Source organism: Hermetia illucens, chromosome 2, assembly GCF_905115235.1.
Source record: "Hermetia illucens chromosome 2, iHerIll2.2.curated.20191125, whole genome shotgun sequence".
In the NCBI taxonomy this organism is placed as follows: Eukaryota; Metazoa; Arthropoda; class Insecta; order Diptera; family Stratiomyidae; genus Hermetia; species Hermetia illucens.
Window position 1 is genome coordinate 182,056,794 of NC_051850.1, and position 23,899 is coordinate 182,080,692.

Below are 23,899 nucleotides of genomic sequence, written 5' to 3' on the forward strand. Positions count from 1 at the left end.
GACCGTTAAGGTCGCCGGCAATGATTATGTAATCGTCAGCAGGCACGTGACAAGTCTTTTCATCGAGAAGTTGCCAGAAGGCATCTTTCTCGGCATCAGATCGGCCTGTCTGTGGTGCATACGCGGTGAAGAAGTGAATAGTGCGATCAGCTGATATAATGGTGAGCTTCATCAGCCGATCATCAAATCGTTCGACTTCTTTAATGGCATCACGGAAACCCTCTGAGATGGCAATCCACTCAATATGGATTGAGTGTGTGGGTTACCAAAATAGAGAAGTTTGTAGCCATTTTTACCGCGTTCGCGTTCAATGTCGCAGCTTTTGGAACCAGACCATCGGGTTTCTTGCAGAGCGCAGATGTCAATGCACCTTTTCCGAAGGGCTCTTGCGAGTTCCTCGGTCTTTCCAGTTAGGGTACCAACATTTAGCGTGCAGACACGTATTTGTTTTGTTCGTTGTGTGCGGACTAACTTGCTTACGTCCTGACGCCGTCCATGCGTCAAGAACCCTTGCCCATTTCTCGACAGGACCGGGGCCCGTCCTGCCGCGTCGACTGAGGTGGACGCCCTAGCATTTCTCCGAGGCCAGTGACTTAATCCGATCATCATGTTTGTAACGACATTCTATGCATTTTCTTGGTCGACCTGTCGCGGGGCCTGTCACCAAGAGAGATCAGGTAGGATTTAGCATAGTAGAATAACTCCAACTATACTCTATTTATCTCTTTCCCTGATCTCAGCATTTTATTTTTGTTTTACTGAGGATAGTACAGAGTACGTTGCCTCAAACCCTCCTCCTTTACCTGGGCTTGGGACCAGCATACTATGTTAATAGCATGGCGGAGTTATATTTCGGAGGACACATTGGGTGGAAAGCCTGTTGAGATCCCGGAAGGAATCGTGGCGACTATAGAGGTTGAAAGAGGGGAAGTTGGACAGCGATATGCGGAACTGTGATATGTCGGAGGAGGAGAATGATACTTCTACATTGTAAGCTTTTTAGCACTGATGAAGGGAACAAGTGGTTCCCGAAATATCGCTATTTGAACAACCAGTTTTTTATTATTTCAGATTGGAAAAGAGTTCCGAGCGTAAATGGATTTAGTGGTCAGCACTAAGATAGCACAAGTAAATCTCCGCCATGCAAAAGCTACATCTGCAGTAATTGCCAGAACAATTTTCAAGTACTGGCTCAAGAGCCCTGTGTGTACCGGGAGCAGATTCGTAGTCTGCGAAGAGGAAGTATGCAAGTGACTTGGGACTCCTCTTATTTCCGAGTTCTAGACTGGAAACCTTTGGGTTGTCCCAAGTCTAATTGGGGGCCGGGGGAGAACTCGGGAAGCGGTCGTGGCATCGCGCTGCTTTTCACTGGAGTTAGCGATTAAACTTGCGAAGTGCTGCGAGAGGAAGGTGCTACCACTTATTTACTGCTGCGATACCAACGCGCATCATCTGGGAAAACAGCGACACGAAACGAAGAGGTGAGCACCTTCTTGAATTTATACTTATAAGCAAACCGAATGGCTTAGTGGTTAGAGCCCCGAGCTGTCGTAGCTAAACGTCGCGGTTCAAATCTCGCTAGTGCTAGAGAGATTTGCATCGCACCTGGTTGTTGGATACCAGTCGATTCAACTGTGAATGAGTTCCTGAATTAAATCAAGGTAACAATAATGGCAAGCGCAATGCTGGCCATATTACCTCATACAGACTATTATAGTCCTTTAATGTACCGTTACGACTTTGAATGAAATGCTTTAACACACTTCAAGGTCCTGATCCAATTGTAGCCCCAACGGCTTCTTCTGCTCCTGGAGGTCTTGTGGAGTTTATTGTTTTGTTCAGCAGGTTCACCACTTCAAAGTTCGAATATGGAACCCATCAATGTAGTCCCTGACAACATTGGCAAAGTCCATAAAAACAAAATTGAGGCATATAATCCGCTCAAAATGGGATACATACTCTTCGAAGATGCCTCTTATCTAAGTTTATGCATTGAGGGATGGTCTCCGGAACACATGGAGGTGTGTTTTGGCTTTAGACAAGTTCCTCGCCACACCGTCACCAACCCTCCTTTGAACTGTACTATTTGCACAACATTGCACTAATTGTAGCGTCCACCAGACTCTTGCTCGACTATCTGAAGCATAAAGGGAAATACTACATCCGTTTGAGCAAAAAAAAAACAGGTCCATTTGGCCTCATTCCAAGCAAAATATTCTCGAGAAAGGCGGAGCCGAACTATTATGTGTGCTGCAGTGAGGAGAGAGCTGGTAGCAGAACAGTAGATTGTAGACTGAGTTTGAGTAGGGGTCGCTGACATACACAGGTCGAGCAACATGGAGCCCAGTGGCTTGTCATTCCAAATGTCTGTAAGCGGTTTCTTAGGGTCTCCATTGTTGTTCTCCATGACTTGGTTTGTTGCTCTCGACCGCCCTGATCCCAGCTGCTCGCCTCCCTGTCCTCTGTATTGCCCACCGAAGTACAAGTGTCCTAGTGGCGTAATGCTCGCTTCCTCATGATTCTGTCCTCGACTAACGCAATGAACTGAGGAACTACCATACCATGTTAGAGAGCGGGCAAATAGAAGTGGTGACAAGTATAAATTCTATTGTCAGTAATACGACTGAAGGTTATTCACAGAGTGGGGTATTATCACCGCTAATGTGCCTTACAAATACTGGAACCCCGGACCAAGGTTGTGCTGATGACATTGTTTAAATCTGTAGGGGCAAATATGAGGGTACAATATGTGATAGCATGCAAACTGGATCAAGAATTAAAAGCGAAGACGACTTCAAGGTTTCGTACCAGGACAGAGGCAGCCTGTCAGACGTTGCTTCACCTCTGCCCCCGACCCCCCTTAGGTTCATCCTAGATGAATATCGCAGTGAGGTAGACTTTTGTAGGAAGTGTTATTATATATTAGAAAGTTTGGTGGAAATCCAACAATTATTAACAAAGTTATAGTAGGTCAAAATTGCCCCTTTCATGTCAAATTACTACTCCCCACGAGGTAAAATGTCATCGATTGAATATTCAACGTACATACACTATGAGTTACGTATAAATGGAACCTACCCTGCCTACCCATATATTCTCACATAAAATATCAATAAAATCTTTCATATCTGAAACGTCGAACTTCCGGTTTCCGTCGCGTTTTTTTTTTAAATCAAATGTTTATTTAAAATACAGGTTACATAGGAATTTTATGCAAATTATGCATCAGGAGCTATAATCTCCGTAGATTTTCAGGCAATTTATGATTCCATTGTCTGATAAAGTCCACTTTCTTTGAGGCGATCCATCTACTTCGATATTTTCACGAAAACTGAAGTGCTGGTATGCAAGACTAAGAGCTAACTGCATCTACCGGAACAAGTGGTGATTTGAGGGAGTTATGCCTGGTGAAGAGAGGAGGAACTTCACATTTGGGAAGTCAGAATAAGTTTTAACAACGGAAGCAACTTGAGGTCTGGAGGTCTTTTGATTGATTTCCCTTGGCTTCATCAATGCTTTTTACGTTTACGATTCTCGTAGTAAATCTATTTTTCATCTTCAGCAACAATTCGATGCAGAAAACCCTTCCTTGTCGTTGAAGAAGCATTTTATATACATTTTTTCGGTGTACGATGTCTCTGACTTCATGTGGAACCCAGTAGCTAGTGTTTTGAATCATTTCCATTGCTTTTAAATGGTTGGGAACATGTAATGCAGAAGCTAATTCAGATTGTGCTTGGCATGGATCTTTATCAAGTAATGGTTCCAATTCTTCATCTTTAAACTATTTTGGTGTTCACGGACGTTCTGCGTTATCATAAACCCTTTCCTTGAATTGTCTAACCCGTCTTCTGCATCTGGAGCATGTTCACCGTAAGTTACAACAAGTTAACGATGACTGCCAGCTGCACTTTTCTTTAAATTATAGCAGAAAAGTAATACTTCCGGCAAATGACACAAAATTTTCCATTTTCAATGCGATAAACAAAATACTTCTAAACATATCAGACCAATGTCAGATACTAATTTTGACAGCCTGTCAAAAATGCTTTCGAGTATAAGCGTTGCCAAGGTTTTCCAATGAAAGGCTAGGAGCGTTGATAAGAGCTGATGTCCACAAGTAAATGCAAGAAACTGAAAATACAAAAACAAACGGAGGAAATACGCTTTTTATTTGTAACAATGTCTTTACTTGCAAAAACAATATAACTTCATAAGATAATCATCCACACAACGTGATGAATCTTCATCGAAATTAACGCGTCCTATGGGTCCTTTGATGGCGAACCAATTTGTGATGGGATTGTATTGTGCCACGCATTCAAAAACTGCATCCCCTGGCGAAGTTCGGAATTGTATCTCGTATTCAGCTTTTGACTTGATCCTCTTATTGGAGTGCAAGATAGTTTTCCTTGCATCCAACACTTGCTTCAAATGCAGCTCTTCGCATAGTTGCGTATCGTTTGAAAAGGATTTGATCATTTCGTTAATTTGACCAATAACTTTCTGGGTGACTACTTGTACATCTGGTGAGGCTTCGTTAACAGAAGATGCGCTGGAACAGGCACACCAGTGATCTTCGATTCCTATGTCGTTACAAGTTCGGTTGATGGGGATGGGGTGAAAAAGGGATTGACTGCTGGGACTGTCTAGGGAGCCATCTGGAGAATGTATGGTCCTGCCAGATGTAAGGAGGATGTGCTCCAGTGTTACGTGCAGGTCGTAAGGACTGGTTAGACGACCTTGATTTATCATGAGACCTCGAACAAACTCTGGGTATTCACTTCGGAACCACTTCGGAAGCCATACGTGAATCATCGGCAACCGTTCTTCCAAATGGCTGAATTGGAAATATCTGGTTGCATTGACCATAATTCCGTAATCCCCCATAAACACTATTATACTTTTGTTCATCACCCCTAAATGCTCCAATTGATTAAAATGATCCACGAATTGTTCATCAATTTCCTCTGCATCTCTGAATTTGTTATTGGCAAAAGAATTTGTCCAGAATAGTCCAAATAGAGGATCATTTCTAAAAGTTTTCACGAAATTTATAAGGTAGTCCAGGACGTATTCCGCTCGATGTTTGTATCCTAAACATTTTCCGCGCCTTTTCACGTAATGAAATCGTGCCAACACGGCCGGTCTCATATAAAAGTCTGTGGGCGGTCCATTGAATCCTTTCTTTTTGTAGTTGAAAGTGCTTCCAAATGTGTCGTCTTCTGCATACGCTGTTACATAGCCGACTTTCTGATAATCCTGCCATATGAATGGGCAATGATCTAGTTTGCCTACTATTCGGGGGTTGCACATTTTATTGGCCGATTGGGAGTTGTAGCCAGTTAGAATGGCCATGAGATTAGCAAATGTGTCGTAATCTACCTGCGATAGAGAATAAGATTATGGAAACCTGTAGTTCTTTAACTATCAACCCACCTTATTATAACCATCTAGCGTGAACCATAGATTCTCCACGATGTATTTCCAAGTCTTTGGCATTGTTCTATGAAAGTTCATTCGAGATATGCCACTTATACCAATGAGAAGGATGTTGGGGGTACGTTTTAGTTTCATTTTACGCCAGTACTCAAGTCGCTCCTGTAAATCAATCCGTACTGGGATTACGGTGTGGACATCTGAGTAGACTTCATTATTCCTATTATCCTTGCAGGTAACTCGAACAAATTCATCATATTGCCCAAGAACGGTTGATTCACGTATTGCCAAACAGTGTGATATTCTGAAAAGGAAAGGTAGAGGATATGAATGTATGTGGCTGTATAAAATTCAGGACCTGATCCTTAGATTTTTAATTTTAGTAGCTTCTACTTTTACTAATAAATAGTTCAACGGTTTGTTAACGGATAACAAGTTTGGTTGAGAGGCGATGTATGTGAAATGAGAACACTATACGTAGCCGAACAGTTGATGGTTATCGCTAACTTAACTGGAAATCCTATTACCAAGCATCATCCTACTAGCTAGTATCATCGCATTCCCTAACGTCATCGTATTACCAACCATCATCCCATTACCAAGCATCATCGCATCACCCCCTTATCTAGCATCATCCCATTATCTAGCATCATCCTATTACCAAACATCATCGCATTACCAAGCATCATCCCACTACCTAGTATCATCACATTCCCTAGCGGCATCCCCATTACCTAGCATCACCTCATTACCAAGCATCAGCTCATTACCAAGCCTCATCGCATTACTAGTACTAGTCCTAGTACCTAGCATCATCCCATTGCCAACCACCATCGCAGTACCAAGCATCATCGCATTTATTGATTAGGATAAGTGAGGCATCCTAAGTCCACAACCACTTGTTTTTGGACCGGACCAAATGGAGAGCAACTTACTCCCACGTCTCACGCTGCTCCCAGGGCAGAGGTGAGGCAGCGTCTGACGAGTTGCCTCTGCCCTGGACGAAATAGTTTGTCTTATAATTTTTTTAATGCTTGGGTGTCATGCCCCAAATTAGGGATCCGCGGACCAAAGAGACGTGGGAGTAAGTTGCTCTCCATTTGGTCTGGTCCAACAGCAAGTGGTTGTGGACCTAGGATCCCTCTCTTATTCTAAATAATTAATTTAGCTTTAGCCAGCTCAGGCTCAAACTATTGGTTTCTATTGGATATAATTCGCAGCCTTGGCGTGTTTATCCAAATATATAAAGGAGCGTTTTCCATCTGATGCCACTCACGGTCACGCTGCTCCCAGGGCAGAGGTGAGGCAGTGCCTGACGAGTTGCCTCTGTCTTGGACGAAACCGTTTGTCCTATAATTTTTTTATCATCCCATTACCAAGCATCGTCTCATTACCAAGCATCATCGCATTACTAAACATCATCTCATTACCTAGCATCATCCCATTACCAAGCATCATCGCATTACCAAGCATCATCGCATTACCAAGCATCGTCCCATTAGCTAGTTTCATCGCATTACCTAGCATCATCGCATTACCGAACATCATCCCATTCTCTAGCATCACCGCATTACCAAGCATCATCCCGTAACCATGCATCATCGCATTACCTAGCATCAGCTCCGCTATGCTATTAACACAGCATGCTGGAGCGTTGAATATGGCTCTAATTAGCACCTGTTACGTTACCGTAATTGAACGATTTGTGCCAAAATCGTGTTAAGACGCCAAGCTAAACCACATCCATCTGTCTTCCTCCCCAATTTTAAACCTGTCCCGAACAGATCGCTTGTAACAACTCTAGATTGGTTCCACTACTGCAGATGAAACTTTGATATATGGCTGCCATTTACCCCTTGGTGGGGAATCGTACTTCAACCACACCTACCCGTCATCGTTCGTGGTTACCTGAAATACCCTTCTCTCCCATGATTTCCAGAGAAGCCTGTATTCCTTCTCTGCTGTCCTGCCATTGGGACGACACACTCGTCGGCCATCTTGGGAGAGTGGATTCCAATGCATAACATAGCCAGCAATGCAATTGTCGCCCCACCTTAAAGTGTGACCTATCCACTATCATATCCGTCTTCCGAACACAGTGCGTACGAGTGCTTGTGTGCCCACCAAGTTCCTCGCTTGTGATAGTATTAGGACTTTGATAATACGACACAGACAGGTCTTGACGAAGGCTTGGAGTTTTTGAGTAACAGTGGGTTTCACTTTCCATTTATTACCCCCATATAGCAAAACAGAAAGAATATTGGCACAGAACAGTCTCAACTTGATTTTATTGTTGAGATAACCGCATTGCCAGATTTTATATAAGGCAGCGAAAGCGGATCTAGCGTCGTTAATGTGCATAAACCACGCTTCCCAGATTGATTGACGCCTTCGATGGTCTTCCCATGCAGATAGAGAGAGTACGATGATATGCCAGACTGCGAACCTTGGATTTGTTGGAGTTTATCTTTAGTCCAACTCTAGTTACCTCCCTACCATATCCAGAGTCATTTGGCCAAGATTCATGACTCGGTGAAAGAGCAAACAGATGTCATCAACGTAGTCGAGGTGTTTGAGGAAAGATGTCATAGTCCGTTGAACTCTTCCGCGTCCTCCGGACAAGGTAACATGGAGAACGTCACCGATAAAAAGATGAAATAATATCGATAGAAAAATGCAACCGCGGCGAACGTCACTTTGGACCTCAAAATTCTTTGAGACTTTTCCTCGGTGCAGCATATGACATTTTGCACCATCATATGTCCCTCTAAAAATAACCATTAGTTTTTCTGGAATGCACTTCCTGCGAAAAGCACCCCAGATACACTCCCTCCCTGTACGTATGGTGTTGGATGCGTTCAATGCAGGAGGATACGGAGCGAAAACAAACCTGCTCTCTGTCGATCAAGCTTTCGAGATGCCCTTTGATGCGTTCCAGGATGTAACTATCATATTTGCGACGGCAAGGATCATGAAGATATCCTTCCAATTGTCACCCTCAAAACGGATACCTTTGGCAATCTTACCGATCTCTGGGAAATGTTTCGGATTCCAAAGATTTGGAAGAGAAGAAGAGGAATCTCACCGGATGTGGTACGGTTAAGAACCATGATGAAATGTTCATTATTCCTCTTTAATTGTTCATCATCGTGGATGAAAAGTCGAGCGGTATCATCCTTCACAGGACCATCGACAGATTTGCGATCACATGCAAGCTCTTTCGTGATGCGGAATACATCTTGGAAATAATTACGATCTGCGGCATCTTCTGCCTTCCTGACCAGAGAAATAACAAATTTCCCTTTGTTAGGGTACAGATTACGCAGGACTTCCCGTAATTTCCCTCGGTATCGGAATTTAAGTGCTTTACGCCCGCATCACTCGTAGCGGTCAATAGAGCCTTCAAATCCTTCCATTTACCGATCCGCTTCCACGATTTTCCAGTCAGTCCGTTCAGGACATTGCCGACGACCTGCGTATCACCCGAAAAAACAACGTTTTTGATGCCGGCTCAATGGCCATTAATATTCTCAGGCGTAGTATTCAAGATATCTGCCATCCTATCAGGTCTTCCACTGTCCAAAGGCACCTAGATAATATAAGCGATCAGTGTTGAACTTGGGAGTAGATCTTCAACCCTGCGAGAATCGGAAAACAAGCGACGGCAACTGACGATAAAATGGCGATCTTTTTCGAGGCCGATGCCAGCTTATCTCTCGTTACGCATACCCAGAAGACAACTTTTAAATCTACTGCTGATTGCTCACACCTTGTTGGTCAATTGAAACCAACTCACCTTATGGCAAGTTCTGTGCTCGAACAGTGTGCCACCTGTGACGACGGGGCGGAACCTGCAGAAATTGATAAATCTCTCATCATTATCGGTACCTCTCACCATTACCCGTCGTAAGTTCAAACCTAAACTAGGTCGAAGGGAATTTTTCCTTAAAGGGACCGTGGACCATAAGAAAGGAAGTAAGTTGCTTCACAAATGGTCTGGTTTGTCATCAAGTGGATGCGGACTGAGGACTCCTTGCATCCCGATCAAGAAAATCACTTCGATCTAGTTTAGGCTTGAACATACGACGGGTATCACTTCAATATAATTCGCACTCAGGGCAGGGTGAGGCAGCGTCAGATGAGTTGTCTCTGCCCTGGACGAAACCGCCAGTCAACTTTTTTGATAAACTTGGGTGATTAACGCAAAAATAGAGAGGTCCGTGGACCACAAGAGAGAAAGTAAGTTGCTTCCCAAATGGTCCGGTCCGTCATCAAGTGGATGCGGATTCAGAACTCCCTGAATCCTCAATAAAAAATCTACCTCGGCCTAGTTTAGCTCTGCACATATGACATCCCAATATCCAACGGGATAACGGCTAATGAAGAAGAAGACCCTACGATGGCTAGCTGGCTGCCAGAACTTCTGAAGAGTACTGTGCACCCGAAAACTGCAGTAATGATTAACTCAAAATATATGGAGGGTACCGAGGGTTACGACAGATGCAAGAAGGTGGATTTTTCACTGGCGGAATGTACACAAAAAGAAACACTGTCTATGTGCAAATTTATAGGCATACTAGCATTTCGGAGTTGACTTTGAAATATCTGAATGTGATCTTGAGTACCAAGTTGAGCTCCAACCATTAACGTTTGTCAACGCAGTGAAGACTATCATCCATATTTTTTTTAAATGTTCAAGCAGCAGTTCAAACATTCAAACCTTTAGTAAGTCAGATGAACTAGCTATCCTTGGTTGCGGCCGGGATTCGAACCCAGACCGCGAGTTCGAGATCATAAAGCTTCAACCACCTCGACCATCGCACCGTCACCTATTCGTATTACTTCACTCGTGCCCCTTATGACGGGGACTTTTCCAAGCCCACAGAATGGGATTGTTTATCCTATGATAGTTATGAGATGTGTAGAGCGTTTAAAATGATGCTTTGAAAATAGGGGAACTATGTCAAAGGAAAATGGGGCGCGACAAGAAAGTACACACTCATAGAGGTACGAACAATCATCTTATATAATCATTGAAAACACACAAAACCATAGAAGCCACTTATAGGTAGGGGTTTCGATAATCGAATTTCAAAATTGAATCTTATCATTCTGTGTTCAAGTGATAAGTCGTAAATATTAATTTTAATTTAATTGATGATATAAAAAAAGTAGGAATTTCCACTGAAATGTGATTACCACAGATTTAGTGTAGTGGAATTATTTTGACCATTTAATTTGATGCGATAAAACCCCATTGTCTTACTTATCAATTATCTTTTTTTGTACGCATTCAATAAGTTCAGTGATAAATTTAATCAGGGGCTGGGAAATGGCGCTATGAGTTAACATACAATTAGATTCATAGAACAGTTTGAATGTAGGCAAATAAAATCTAAAAATATCTTTTGATAATGTTCGATGTTACCCAGAGGAAAGCATAGGATTTACTTGTTTCTCGTCTACGCTCTTTAAGAAGACTACCTCAGGTGACCTACCCGCAATGTTTCGAAGAAATCGTTGTCATTTTCCTCAGCAGCGAGGCAAAGAAAGGCAAACTATATGTGGCCCAACTTAATGAGTGCGTCATATCCCGAGTTATCCAGCAGGAGCCACGAGAAATATATGGTAGTATCTTCGACAATAACACCTCAGATTTCGATGGCGTTCCTAACAACGCATTGAAGCTGTAAGGGCTTAAGTGTTGTAGAAGTGACCACCGTCGCACCTCTAGAAATGCCCGGCTGCAGAGACATGACCGATAAATCTAGCTTCGCCAATTCCTCTTGCAGACTGTCAATGCGAGTCAGCACTAGTAGTAAGTGGGATGCTCTCCCAATAGGTTCTGTGTGTTAGAGTGAGATAGCACGATAGAGCTTTTAAGCTTCCATGCTAACTCGTTCGCTCCGTCTCTTTCGCACTGCGAGCTTTCGAGTGCGCGCCTTGGGTAAGGGGTGCGCGCCTTGGGCAAGAGGTGTGTGCCTTTGGTGGGGCTTTGGGTGTGTGCCTTGGGTGATGGGCGTGCCTTTGGTGGGGGCTTTGGGGGTTTGCGACATGGGTACGAGGTGTTACTTTGTGTGGGGGTCTGTGCTTTTGTCGGGGGGGTATTATGGATTTGTAGGAAGTTTACATTTGCAGATGCTGTGTAATTAATTTTAGAGAACATAAAAACACCACAAAACTGTCCTGGATAAATTACAAGGCAAGTAGCATTACTTCCACTGGCGGAGAAGCCACTGGAGTTGTCGGCGAACTCGGTTGCATTGAAAAATTCGTCGAAGATTTATCCTGGTGATGGGACAACACACCTCCTGTGGCTCCAGTGAGGTCTGCTGCGTGATAGGCCGTCCGAACTGTTAAGGTTGGAGTGGTAAGGAAGCCTGCACTTTCGAGGCTAGGACAAGGTATCCCTGTGGTGGGCTGCCCCCACAATCCCTTGAAAGTGCACAGGGAACGGTAGACAGGACAGGGTTATGCATTATGTGGCCCCACGGAAAAGTAGATCGGGGAGCGCCAGCGCAACGGTCTCCAGACAGCCAGGACAGGTCGCTTGCCCAGGAACATCCAAAATACTTTTCGTTATCTGACGCTGCTACTTTATTTGTAATATCATTCAAGATCCTATGAATTCAGTAAATTTACCCTTTTCCGAAAGGGTAGCAGAGCAAGGAAGGAGAAGAGAAGAAGATCAAAGGAAAAAATTGTCAAATTCAATTCAGAACAAAAACCAAAAGCAACCAAAAATGAGCCTACGCTCAACTAAAGAAAAATAAATCAGCCTCACTAAATGATCCAAAAACACTGAACGAGTCGCTCCCCATCGTAGAATAGGAAGATAAATAAGCCAAATTAAAGAAAAGGAAAACGCGAGAAACTTCTCTTCTTTTTTTGAGAATTGTGGGGTTCTAAGTCCACATCAACTTAATGCCGGATCGGACCAAATGGGGAACAACTTACTCCCTCTTTTTTTTGGTCCACGGACCCATCGTTTAAGGCTTAGCACCCAAACTTTTAAAAAAAATGTCCGGTGATGACGGCTTTACGGGTCCTTACCAGGGCAGAGGTGAGGAAGCATCTGACGATTTGCCTCTGTCCTGGTAAGAAACCGTAAAGCCGTCATCGCCTGACATTTTTTTTCTTCTTTGTTTGAAATCTGTGAACGAAATGAGAATGCACCATTAGGGACAGCCAGACCTATGACCGAGCTGCCACCCCCTTATCCAACTAAGTGTCACACGCTTATACGTTCCTTCCTCCCTACAAAGAGAGAAGATATAATATTCGCTATTTGAAGTCAGAGAATTGACCGGAGACGGGGTATTGGTAACAGCCAGGTACAACCTTACGCTACATACCTCTGCTTCCAAGCAAATATTGCCCACCAACCAACATCCTTCTCCTGGCAACGAAGGAAAGACGTCTCTTCAATCATCATGAGTATCGAAGCGCGAACATTTTTAATTCCAGGTATGATATCAGAAGCCAGAATGTTGGGTACGGTCAAGCTTCGTTTCCAACCGAATATGCATTCACACCGCTTCCTTAACCCGGCGCAGATGTAAAAACGTTTTATTTTTCACCTTTCTTGTTCTCTTCGATTGGGAAAGCTAATCGCATGCAAAATATTGGGGACGGCCGGGCATAGCAACTCGCTACAGTCGCCCGTTTCCAACCTAATACCCCGCAGACCATCAGATTCTTCCTCGTCACAAGAGAGAAAGGATCAGTAATCGTGCGTCGAAATCTAGAAAGGCAAGAAGGGACAGTTCACAAAAGCTCCGAGGGTACAACCTTCTAGTCTCCAGTCAACCAGGTCCGTATTTCAGAGACTTAAAAGACGTTCCCTAAAGTCTCAGAATACCACAGAAAACGAAGGTAAGGACACGATATTCAACAGGGCCTGGACGCATCTACCCCGACACATGAGAGGCTTCCCTAGTGAGGTCTGCACATTACCCACAAATTGAAGTCATTTGTAAAGATCTGTGTCCCGCACATAAGAGACAAACGTGACAAGGGACAGAAAGCCCTTGAAGAAGACTCTCTGGTACAGATTGATCAGGGCTCTAGAGTGTCCATCTTTATGGTGGGCATACCACAGGGCTCATATGCGGAGATACTGAAGAGGAAGTGGCGCAAAATCCGGAGGACCCAGAAGGGGGATCTCATGTTGGAGCTGAGAAAATCCAGCGTGGGGAAAACTGACGGCTTTCGTAACCAAGTTTTAAACTCACTTGGGGAGAATGTGGCGGTTCGTTCCCAAAAACATGAGATCTATATACAGTGCAAGGATCTTGATGAAGAAACATCCAGAGAAGACATCTGCACTGCCTTGAAGGAACAATTCCAGTTGAAGGAATTCAGGGAAGAATCTATTGTGAGCCTAAGAAAAGCTTATGGCGGTATTCAAACGGCCACAATGTGATTGCCAGTGGAGTCAGCGCGGAAGTTGTTGGCCGTGGGGAAGGTTCGGATTGGATGGGTTGTTTGCCGATTAAGGGAATAGCTCTCTTTAAAAAGGTGCTCCAAATGCCTAATGTTTGGATACTTCGCGAAGGCATGCACTAGCGGCATCGATCGGTCCGATCGATGTCGAAGATGTGGGGAAAAAGGACATATTGCCAAGGAGTGCAATAGTGACCCCAAATGCATTTTGTGCGAAGAAAAGGAGGGAAGGGATAACCGGCATATTGCCGGAAGTGGTAAATGCCCAGAATTTAGGAAGGCGTTAACTGCAGTGGAAAAATGAGATTAATACAAATAAACCTTAATCATTGCAGGGTCGCACAAGATTTGCTTGCGCAGACCATTTACGAATCCGCGATGGAGATTGCTATCATTAGTGAACCGTAAAGAAATCCTGACGGTGGTGTATGGGTCACAGATTCGACTGGTGGAGCGGCGATATGGGCGTGCGGTCGTCAAGCCATACAATATAGCATGGGTCAGGCGGCTATAGGCTCTGTGTGGGCAAAAATAAGCGGTATAGTCGTATATAGCTGTTATGCCCCACCGAGTCTCACACTGCCTGAGTTTGAAGGCCTGCTAGACGATCTTGTTCATGACGCAAGGGGACGAAGTCCAAAGGTGATAGCCGGTGACTTTAATGCGTGGGCTATCAACTGGGGCAGCAAAGAGACTAACGCAAAGGGGCGCTGCTTATTAGAGGCATTCGTCCAGTTGGATGTGGTTCTGGCCAACGAAGGCGATATAAACACTTATCGGAAAGGGGGAACTGGTTCAATTGTAGATCTGACTTTTGTCAGCCCAGCGTTAGCATGTGACATGTCCTGGCAAGTTTGTGAGGACTTCATGTACAGCGACCACTAGGCAATCACCTTTGAACTAAGGACGGAGCCACAAGGCAGGAGACCCGCACCCCGGAAGCCGAAATCCAAAAGAACACCAGGATGGTCTGCCAAAGCGATGGATGAGCAGACATTCATGGAATTGTGGTTAGACTTGCCTAGCAAAGCAGGCACGAATAGAGCTCTCCATGTCACACAGAGCATCTCTAAAGGATGTGACGCGCCGATGCCTAGGAGATGCTCATTCCCCACTAGAAGGTCCAGTTATTGATGGAATGGTGAACTTGCCAGCCTTCGATCGATTTGCCACAGAGTCAGACGAACGGCTCAGAGGGCAATAGGTAGGATCGATCAGGGGCAAAAGGAGCATGCGTATAGGGGAGCTCGCAAGAATCTCAAGCTCGCCACCCAGCGGAGTAAGAGGGAATGTTTCAAGGAGCTCTTTTCGGAAGCTGACATAAATCCATGGGGTAGCGCCTATAAAATCGTGACAGGACGATCCAGAGGCCGGTCGTTTCCGCAGATCACTTGCCCTATACTCTTGTTGAAAATAATCCAGAGGTTATTTCCCTAGGAAGAGGGAGGTACTGACACCTTCCAGCGCCCTCTGAATGTGATGCCGATTCCACCAGTCACCAGGGACGAACTGATGGAGATCTGCAGTCGAATAGGCAACAGTAAAGCCCCGAGTCTTGACGGTATACCCAATAGGGCCCTCAAACTGGCCGTCAAATGTAGATCGGATATGTTGGCGGAGCTGTTCGAAACGTGCATGTCGGAGGGTATCTTTCCTGCACCATGGAAGCGGCAGAAGCGGTGCTGCTGCCTAAGGCTGGCGAACCGTCCTCCTATAGAACCATATGTCTTCTAGACACTATGGGGAAAATGTTGGAGCGGGTCATTTATAATAGATTAATTTCAGTCGTCGAGAGCCAAAGGGGCCTTTCAGATAGGCAGTATGGGTTCCTTAAACCCAGATCAACCATTGATGCCATCAAAATGGTTGCTGGCTTGGCCGAAAATGCAATTCACGGAAGGGGTTGTACCAGCAAATATTACGTGGTGGTGACCCTGGATGTGAGGAATGCATTTAACTCGGCCAATTGGAACCTTATACGAAAGTCTCTGGCGACGATTGGTGTTCCCACCTATTTCGTCGCTATTATCGACAGCTATTTGAAAGAGCGGACACTCTGGTATGATACCGATGATGGACCCAAAGAGCACGTTGCCTCCGCGAGTGTCCCACAGGGCTCTGTATTGGACCCACTACTGAGGAACATCATGTATAATGATGTACTCAACCTTCCGGTTCCGAAGGAGGACACGGTGGTGGGTTACGCCGATTATATAGCACTGGTTGTGGTCGCAAAGCATCTCGAGGATGCTGAGTTGTATTAAAGCGAAGCAATCAGTGTTGTTAAGGCTTGGTTAGGGAGTGCTGGACTGGCACTCGCGGAGGAAAAGACGAAAGCGATCCTCATCACTAAGCGCTGCAAAAGAAATTACGCCTGCATTAGAATCGGGAATCGTATCATCACTTCCGTTGTGTAAGTTCAACGGGCCTTTTCTGACTGGTCCCATCGCTGTTGCCATCTGCTTATGGATATCTCCCTTTCGGCTTTTTTCACCTGTGATAAGGGAGAGATGGACCTGATTTAATAAATGTTCATCTTTTCGGTTGCCAGGATGTCAATCGGCATCATTCCCGAGATGACGAACGCTGCATCATCCGAGACGGTCCTGAAGGCAGAACACACCTTTAGGGATGTTGTTCTGTAAACTGTACTGTGTATTGCCTAAAACCTGCAGTGCTTTCCCCAAACTGGGACTGCATATAGCATGATAGAGCTCACCACCCTGGCTATGAGCAGCCTGCAAGTATGCCGCGGTCTTCCTACGTACGGTTGATCCCTTCCATCAGGGAGTGGCTGGAGAGAAAGCATCGGGAGATCAATTATAATCTCACCCAGTTTCTCACCTTCCATGGAGGATACCGTCAATACCTGTACAGGTTTAAATTGGACACCTCGCCTCATTGTCCAAACTGCGGAGTCCCAGAGGACCCAGCCCACGTTTTCTTCCAGTGTCCTAGGTTCGTGGAAGAAAGGAGGAACCTAGAGGAAACTCTAGGTGAAGTGCTATCACCGGAAAATCTTGTCCGGAGAATGGTAGCCTGTCAGGAAGACTGGGATGCCATCAATTCCATGATCGCTGCAATCCAGGATAAAGTACGAAGAGCAGAAAAAGTGAGGAAGACGTGGTTACGAACCCCGCGGGTAGACGAAAGGAGACCGAGCTAAAGTAAGCTAACTCCGCCCCGTGATGTAATACCCAAAGGTGGTTTCACGGAGTAGGGGGGGAGTGGGGGGTGGTTTTAGTGGGTAAAATCCCACACCCCAGAGTCTTTTGAAGATTTCCACCTCCTCAAAAAAAAATACCACAGGGCTCAGTACTGAGTCCTCTGCGGTGGTATGCCATGCATTAAGGAATGCTTGTGTTTCTCTTTCCAGAAAAGGATTCCTTCACTGCAGTTGTTACAGCAAAGCACCCAGAAGATTTGACAGTCTATGCGACGGAGTCAGAATGGTAAAAACTGGGCTGGAAAAGGGAGATTGACCTTTTCGGATGAGAAAACGCAGGTAGGACAGGTCTTCGAATTGTCGTTGGACGCGTAGCCTGATTTCCAATATAAGGGTATGGGTTGAGTCGAAATACGGGAAGACGAACTAGCAGCTTACCAAGTGCCTCACAGGATATGCTGGTTATTATACTTTGGGCTGGATGATTCGTTAAATCGGCCTCCGTACGGTGGTATACTGGAGGGTGTGATATTGTATGATAGGAACAAGGAATTTAAACCAAGTCTGGAAAGGATCGTGAGTCCGGAGAGTATAATTGCAGAGATGCTGGGGTAGAAGGAGAACTAGTTTCTGATTTTCTCCGTAGTTGTAAAAATACGGAAGGAACCACGAAGAGAAATGCTCAAAGGACCAGAAGTATATGCAGAAATAAAAAAAAAACATAAAAACTCACGCTATAGCATCGTCTGGTTGTTTCCTTGAATTTCCTCTAGTAATGGATTGGTAACAGCAACTGATTGAACCATTCATACCAATGTAGTGAGGAATCAACTCCTCTCTAACTCGAAGGATATGCCGATTTGATTTTTTATTGTATGTAACCACAGTCAATCGTCTGTGCTCTGAGCAATCGAAAGATCGACTATGACCACTGTTGTTTTTGAACTGATCCTCTATTGGCTCAAAGTAGGGAATCTTACAATGTTCAGTGTAGACCAGATACTTCTTGTACTCTCGATTCCCTGCGGAGGCAAGAAATTTACTTTTTTTAATGTTCAAAAGTGGTACCTTCTTACCAGTAATTTGCTTTTCTGTCCATGGGGTCGAACAAGTACAAGATGGATTCCTTTCGGCCACTAGGTAATAGATGAAGAGGAAGAAACATATGGCAAAGGGAGTGAACAGTTTTTTGGAATTCGATGGAGCCGGACTTAGCACTTTACGTTCTATAAACTGATCTTTCATAAGGGGCTCCTTAAGGTTAGACATTTTTACTTTTTGCAACACCCTCAGTTCTGATCCCCTCAAACATTTGTATCGTTACTAAATGATAACTGGACAAACGATTTTTTCTTGGGACTTTAATTGACATAGGAAAAACTGTTTTAATGGGAAAAATTTAACTACCGGTTATAATGAAGGCGTACATATAATATTCATATCTGAATGGGGAGAAAAATGATTTACCTCATAACACAATTAAGATGCTTGCAATCCAACTATTTGTGGTTTCTCGTTAATTTTTTAGATTTTTTCGAATATATGTTACTCTCTTCATTTTGGAACCTCTGCAAGGCTGAAAGCCGAGTTGAAGGTGGAGTTTCTCTGTTTTTTGGTCAGCAACAGCGCTTGAATCTAATTTAAAAAATATTTGATTGGAATTAATTAAAATCAATCGAAAAAAATCTCAACCGAAGGACCAATATCGTGCTCTGGTTACAAAGACCTTCAGCAATTCAACTATTGTCCAATCTGACAAAACTCTTAAAGACCGTCTTCGAAAAAAAATTTGTGTTTGAAATTATTAGCATTTTGAATTTCAACCAAACTCAATCAGACTGAAAAGCCTACGCCATGTAGAACCAAGAAACGTCAGTAGCCTGGCAACTGGCAGTTATTCATAAAAATATAAAACTGTCAAAATTAATTTCCTGTGTGAAATGTCAACGAGCACGATGAAATATTGCTTCGTGCCTTGTTGCACAAATAACTCCACAAAAACCCCGCAAATAGCTTTTTGAGAGACAAGGAGATTTTCGAAAAAAGTGGATCGCTATCGCCCGACGGAATCCAGTTTTCATTGGAGTCAGGTTTAAATTGTGAGGATCATTTCAATGTCAGTTAACATTTTTTAAACTTTAACTCCAATCTTAATTGATAATATACGATTGCATTAGAATTTTGTGTCACTTCAAATCAAGTCACTAGAAAAGGGATACCGCAAATATATTCAACCGGTACAAGGTTCGATTCTCGCTCAGTGCAAATCCATTTTTTTGCGGCCTATGAATCTTCGAAAAACGTACGTTTTATTGCTGCTCAGATAAGAATGTCAGAATATAGCCTTTTACCATTACTGCCGAAATGTAAACTAAATTGAAAGATTGTCCATTCACGCATTAATTTCCCACTTTTCAGTTAAAAACTGATTGATTACTTGAAAAGTAACAAGTGGCAAACACTAAACCGGATGCTTTCACGTAGATAAGATTCAAATTGCTTGGTCGATGATGTCACATGAAGTGTCAGCCAAACACCGCGTTTTGAAAATTCGAGGGGGGAGGACACATCAGCCTGCCATTATGCATATATAAGAAGCATGCAAACACGCATCTAAATGTATGTTGCGTCTAGGTCTTGCACCATAATGAATTTGTATTCCACGAGCGTCGGGGTAGACCGGGAAAAAGTATACAGTCAGGAGAAACTCAAGTTGTGAATCCTCTCACAAGCATTGAGTAATATCTTACTACGTTGAGTTTTAAGGGAGGGGGAGGTCCCATATATGAGAAAGGAGAGTGTACATTTTTGTTCTCACCAAATTTAGTCAGATGGCGCATCAAATGAAAGGCTCCGATTAGTATTTCCCAAAGTTGGGTGGGACTGGGGATTTCTTTTATGGACCCACTATCAAGGGAAACAAATTTAAAAAAATCTCCAACCTGTTTAGACCTCAAAATACCTTCCATAACAATATTTCTTTAAATAAAATTATTATTGATTAGCGGAGATTCACTCGAGCTCCACACCAAAGTACCGCAGCACAAATCACCACGACTGAGCAACACGAAACTCACCTGCCTGAGCAGCTCGCCTACCTGTCGATAGTAGAATGACAGCCACGTCTCCATTACCGCAAGACGCCGTTCATTGTCTTTTATAGTCGGCCAACACTCAGAACCATAGAGAGCGACAGGACGGACGACATTGCGGTAAATTTTAGATTTGAGCCGTTCGTTGATTCGTCGATCACAAAAAACACCAGTTGTAGAACCCCGCTTCATCCAGGTTGCGTTAATGCGTGAAGCAATTTCATGACACAGTTCTCCATTGGTTGATAGCGTTGATCTGAGGTATGTATTTAAATCGCTCAGTTCTGGGCAGATCACTGCCGCTGACAGTGATTGTGCCTGCTTCATGGGGATCGGTCGTCAAAAATTCAGTTTTACTTAGATTCAATCTGAAACCGTCCTGCATGAGGCGATCATTCCATTTTTAAGGTTTTGTGTAAACACAAAACCTTATTAAAATCGTCCGTCACACGCATTTTTCTCGGAGACGGTTATAGCGATTAACACCAAATTTGGTAGAAAGGTGGGAACTGTGAACGCTCACGCATACAGTGAATTACATCCTTTTACGTCGAATTTAAGGGGGGTCCCCATACATGTAAAAGGGGGGTGTACAATTTTTTTTCATCAAATATAGTCATGTGGGGTATCAAATTAAAGGTCTCTATTAGTACTTTTCAAAGCCGATCTTAGTTTTGACATTCGTTGGAAGAGTGGGGAGCGCTATATATAGGCGTATAGGCTATAATATCTCACCAAGTTTGGTGGAAATCGCACTATTACTAACAAAGTTATAATACCTCAAATTTGCTGCTTCTTCGAAAATTGAAGACTATGAATGTCAATATCACCCAAAAGTGGATACTCTCACATAATATATGAATATATTACGTGCTACGTACTAAGAAATACACGAAACGTTTCGTACCTGAAGCGTCCAGCTTCCGGTTTGCCGACTTGTTAGACAAGTTGCTGGAGATCATTTTTGCTATCAGATGCTAGGAAAACATCATTTGCATAAAGCAGTGTGTAGGGCGCTGGACTTTGGATATCCCGTGTGACGGTGTCCATAACAAGAACAAAGAGGAGTGCTGAGAGAACGCTTCGCGGACCAAGACGTTCCTCACGTTGTTTTATCGGTGGCTTAATTCGCAGGACGGCAATCAACGGTCGATGATCTCATAGTGAACGTCTTTGCAATCAGTGACAGTGGCAAAATGTCGGCGTAGAAAGATAAGACAATCGTTTGATGAACCATGTATTCATAAGTACAAAGTCATGGGTGTCCGCAATATCGATTATACGCTCGCCACCCTCATTGCGCACTCCGAATCCCTGTCATATATGTTCATATATGTCTACATGTTTGTTCCAAAGAAGTTTTTTATCTAGAGTGACCCCCAGATATTTCACTTCTTCGGAGAGTTGAAGGGTAGTATCCCTCATCTCAGGGAGACAAAATCCATTCAGTTTTCTCCTTTTTGTGAATAAAACCATTGTGGTTTTATTTGGATTAACTGACAAACCATGTCTAAGACACCAGCTGTCTATCAAATCAACGGCACGCTGTATATTCCTACACATCAACAGCAAGTATAGCCACGTCATCAGCATAAGCTTGAGCGTGTATTGGCAAATTTTGCAGTTCGCATAGCAGTGAGTCGATCAGCATACTCCACAGAAGCGGCGAAAGCACACCTCCTTGGGGGCAGCCCTTCGTCGCTTCTGTAGTCAGGTAGCGATCGACCCCTACCTCAGCGCACAGCAATCTTTGCGTTAGCATAGCATGGATCCACTTAATTAAAGCATCATCAAAACCATGCGCTCTGGCGGCATCACAAAGTTTTTGAAAAGGCGCACAGTCAAAAGCCTCTTCAATGTCCACGAACACCCCCATAGCGTACTCACCATTCAAAGTTGCATCCTCTATCTTTGTGACCAAAGAATGAAGAGCAGACTCACAGGATTTGCCACGTTGGTAAGCATGTTGGTTTTCATTAAGTGGGTGTGACCTAAGTGCGTTTCCACGAATGTGACGCTCCACCAGTCTCTCCAAACCTTTCAGCAAGAATGAAGTCAAGCTGATCTGTCTGAAGTTCTTTGGATTAGAATAGTCATCTTTCCCAGGTTTCGGTTTGAAGACTACCTTAACCTGTTGCCAAGAAGAAGGCACGTAGCCCAGCGCAAGACATCCTCGAAAAATATTTCTTAGAGGTCGCTCTAAATGCTCCATACCCTCCTTTAGCATTGCCGGATAGATGCCATCCATGCCAGGTGCTTTGAAATGTTCAAAGGACAGTATAGCAGCTCTCACCTTTTCATGGGTAACAACCGCTTTCGCAGTGTTCCAGTTCCCCTTGCGACGCTTGCGTGTTGAAGCGGTTGCAAGAACCGTCAACTCTCCCCCTACCACTTCTCTCACCCGTTCTCCCGGGTGGTGTACTTCCAGGAGGGTCTGTACTGAGTCCAGTCTGGAGCTCGTGAAAGTACCGTGGGGTTCTCTAAGAGAATCCAACTTGGCCGACTCATCCCTTTTGAGGACTCTGCACAGCCTTGAAGTCTCCCTTTCGCCTTCCAGTTCCTCACAGTACGCTCTAAAGGAGTCTCGTTTCGAGCACCTCATGAGCCTCTTATATTCACGTTGTGAGTTCCTGAAATTTAAGCAGTCTTCGTCCTTGATACTTTTGCAAGCATGATTTAGAAGTCGCCTGGTTGATTTCCTGAGTTTTTTCAGTTCTCGGTTCCACCAAGGAACCGTTTTACCGCTTTGGCGTCGTGAAATAGGACAAGCCTCTTCATAGCACTCTAAAAGGGTGCCGTTCAGAGTTTTCAATTCATCTTCCAGCACCAAAGGAGTCCTTAGTCGCCTAGGGAACTGTACTTTATTGCCAAGAAGTTCATTGAACTTTGCCCAATCCGTTTTCCTAGGGTTCCGTCTTTGTACTGCAGATTGTTCGCCCGCAATAGTTAGATTGAATTCTAGATATCGGTGATCTGACAGTGAGACCTTGTCTAGCACTCTAACAATTTTCGGGTACAGATTGTTAGGTCAATTACTTCGCTTCTTCTCGGTCCCACGAACGTAGGGGCGTACCCTACGTTTGCAGTCATAAGACCAGCTGAAGTGATGAAATCAAATAGCTTCTCTCCTCTTGGATTGAATTTGCTACTGCCCCAACAAATATGTTGAGCATTCCCATCGCAACCTATTAAGAGTTCGAGACCACTTGATTCTGCATACGCCACCAGATCCCTAAGCACTTGCGTCGGTGGAGGATACAAAGAATCATAGGGTAAATAAGTGGAGGCAACTATGATGTTTTTCCTCTCGCCATTTATTTGGTATTGTATGATGACCGTATCTAAGTCCTGGGAACAATATTGTCTCAGCATAGTTGCCTCTAACCGTCTTCACATCAGGACGCAAGCTCTCGGTCTTATGGATCTTTCGTCGTAGAAGATCCTAGCCCTCTTTACTGATCCAATGCCACAGATTCTGTTAAATCGAACCCACGGTTCTTGCACCAGAAAGATATAGGGGAAATCCTGCAGCTTTGTCATTCTCGCTGTCAACAGGTAGGAGGGAGCTTTGGCATGCTGCAGGTTGATTTGACCAATCTTTATGGTTTTCGACATAAAATTAGTCTATTGTCTTATGGAAAACAGTTAGAAGCGTATGCGGCAGTCTGCGTATGACGAGGTTTCCCCCACACCGTACCGCCAGAGACTCGATCCCCTCGTGATTGATTTCTCTGAGAAAAGCCGTACTTGGAAGTAC

At 44.1% G+C, this 23,899-nt stretch overlaps 1 protein-coding gene across 1 annotated transcript; it reads right to left on the reverse strand.

The window, feature by feature from the left end:
* Positions 1-4,188: 4,188 nt before the first annotated feature.
* Positions 4,189-18,344, reverse strand: LOC119648620. The gene is made up of 4 exons (XM_038050389.1): positions 18,127-18,344; positions 17,784-18,072; positions 5,440-5,743; positions 4,189-5,385 (listed from the first exon to the last, which is right to left on the reverse strand). Exons 1-4 carry the CDS (start codon positions 18,317-18,319, stop codon positions 4,189-4,191), a joined length of 1,983 nt encoding a protein of 660 aa, XP_037906317.1. The 5' UTR covers positions 18,320-18,344.
* Between the last annotated feature and the right edge of the window lie 5,555 nt (positions 18,345-23,899).

Bases quoted from the DNA above. Each gene is read 5' to 3' on its own strand.
- LOC119648620 (XM_038050389.1), bottom strand. From the start codon at position 18,319: ATGTCTAACCTTAAGGAGCCCCTTATGAAAGATCAGTTTATAGAACGT. The intron at 5,744-17,783 runs GTGAGTTTTTAT...TTTCCTTTTCAG, and splicing joins CAACCAGACGATGCTATAGC to AATATCACACTGTTTGGCAA. The intron at 5,386-5,439 runs GTGGGTTGATAG...TCTCTATCGCAG, and splicing joins CGCTAGATGGTTATAATAAG to GTAGATTACGACACATTTGC.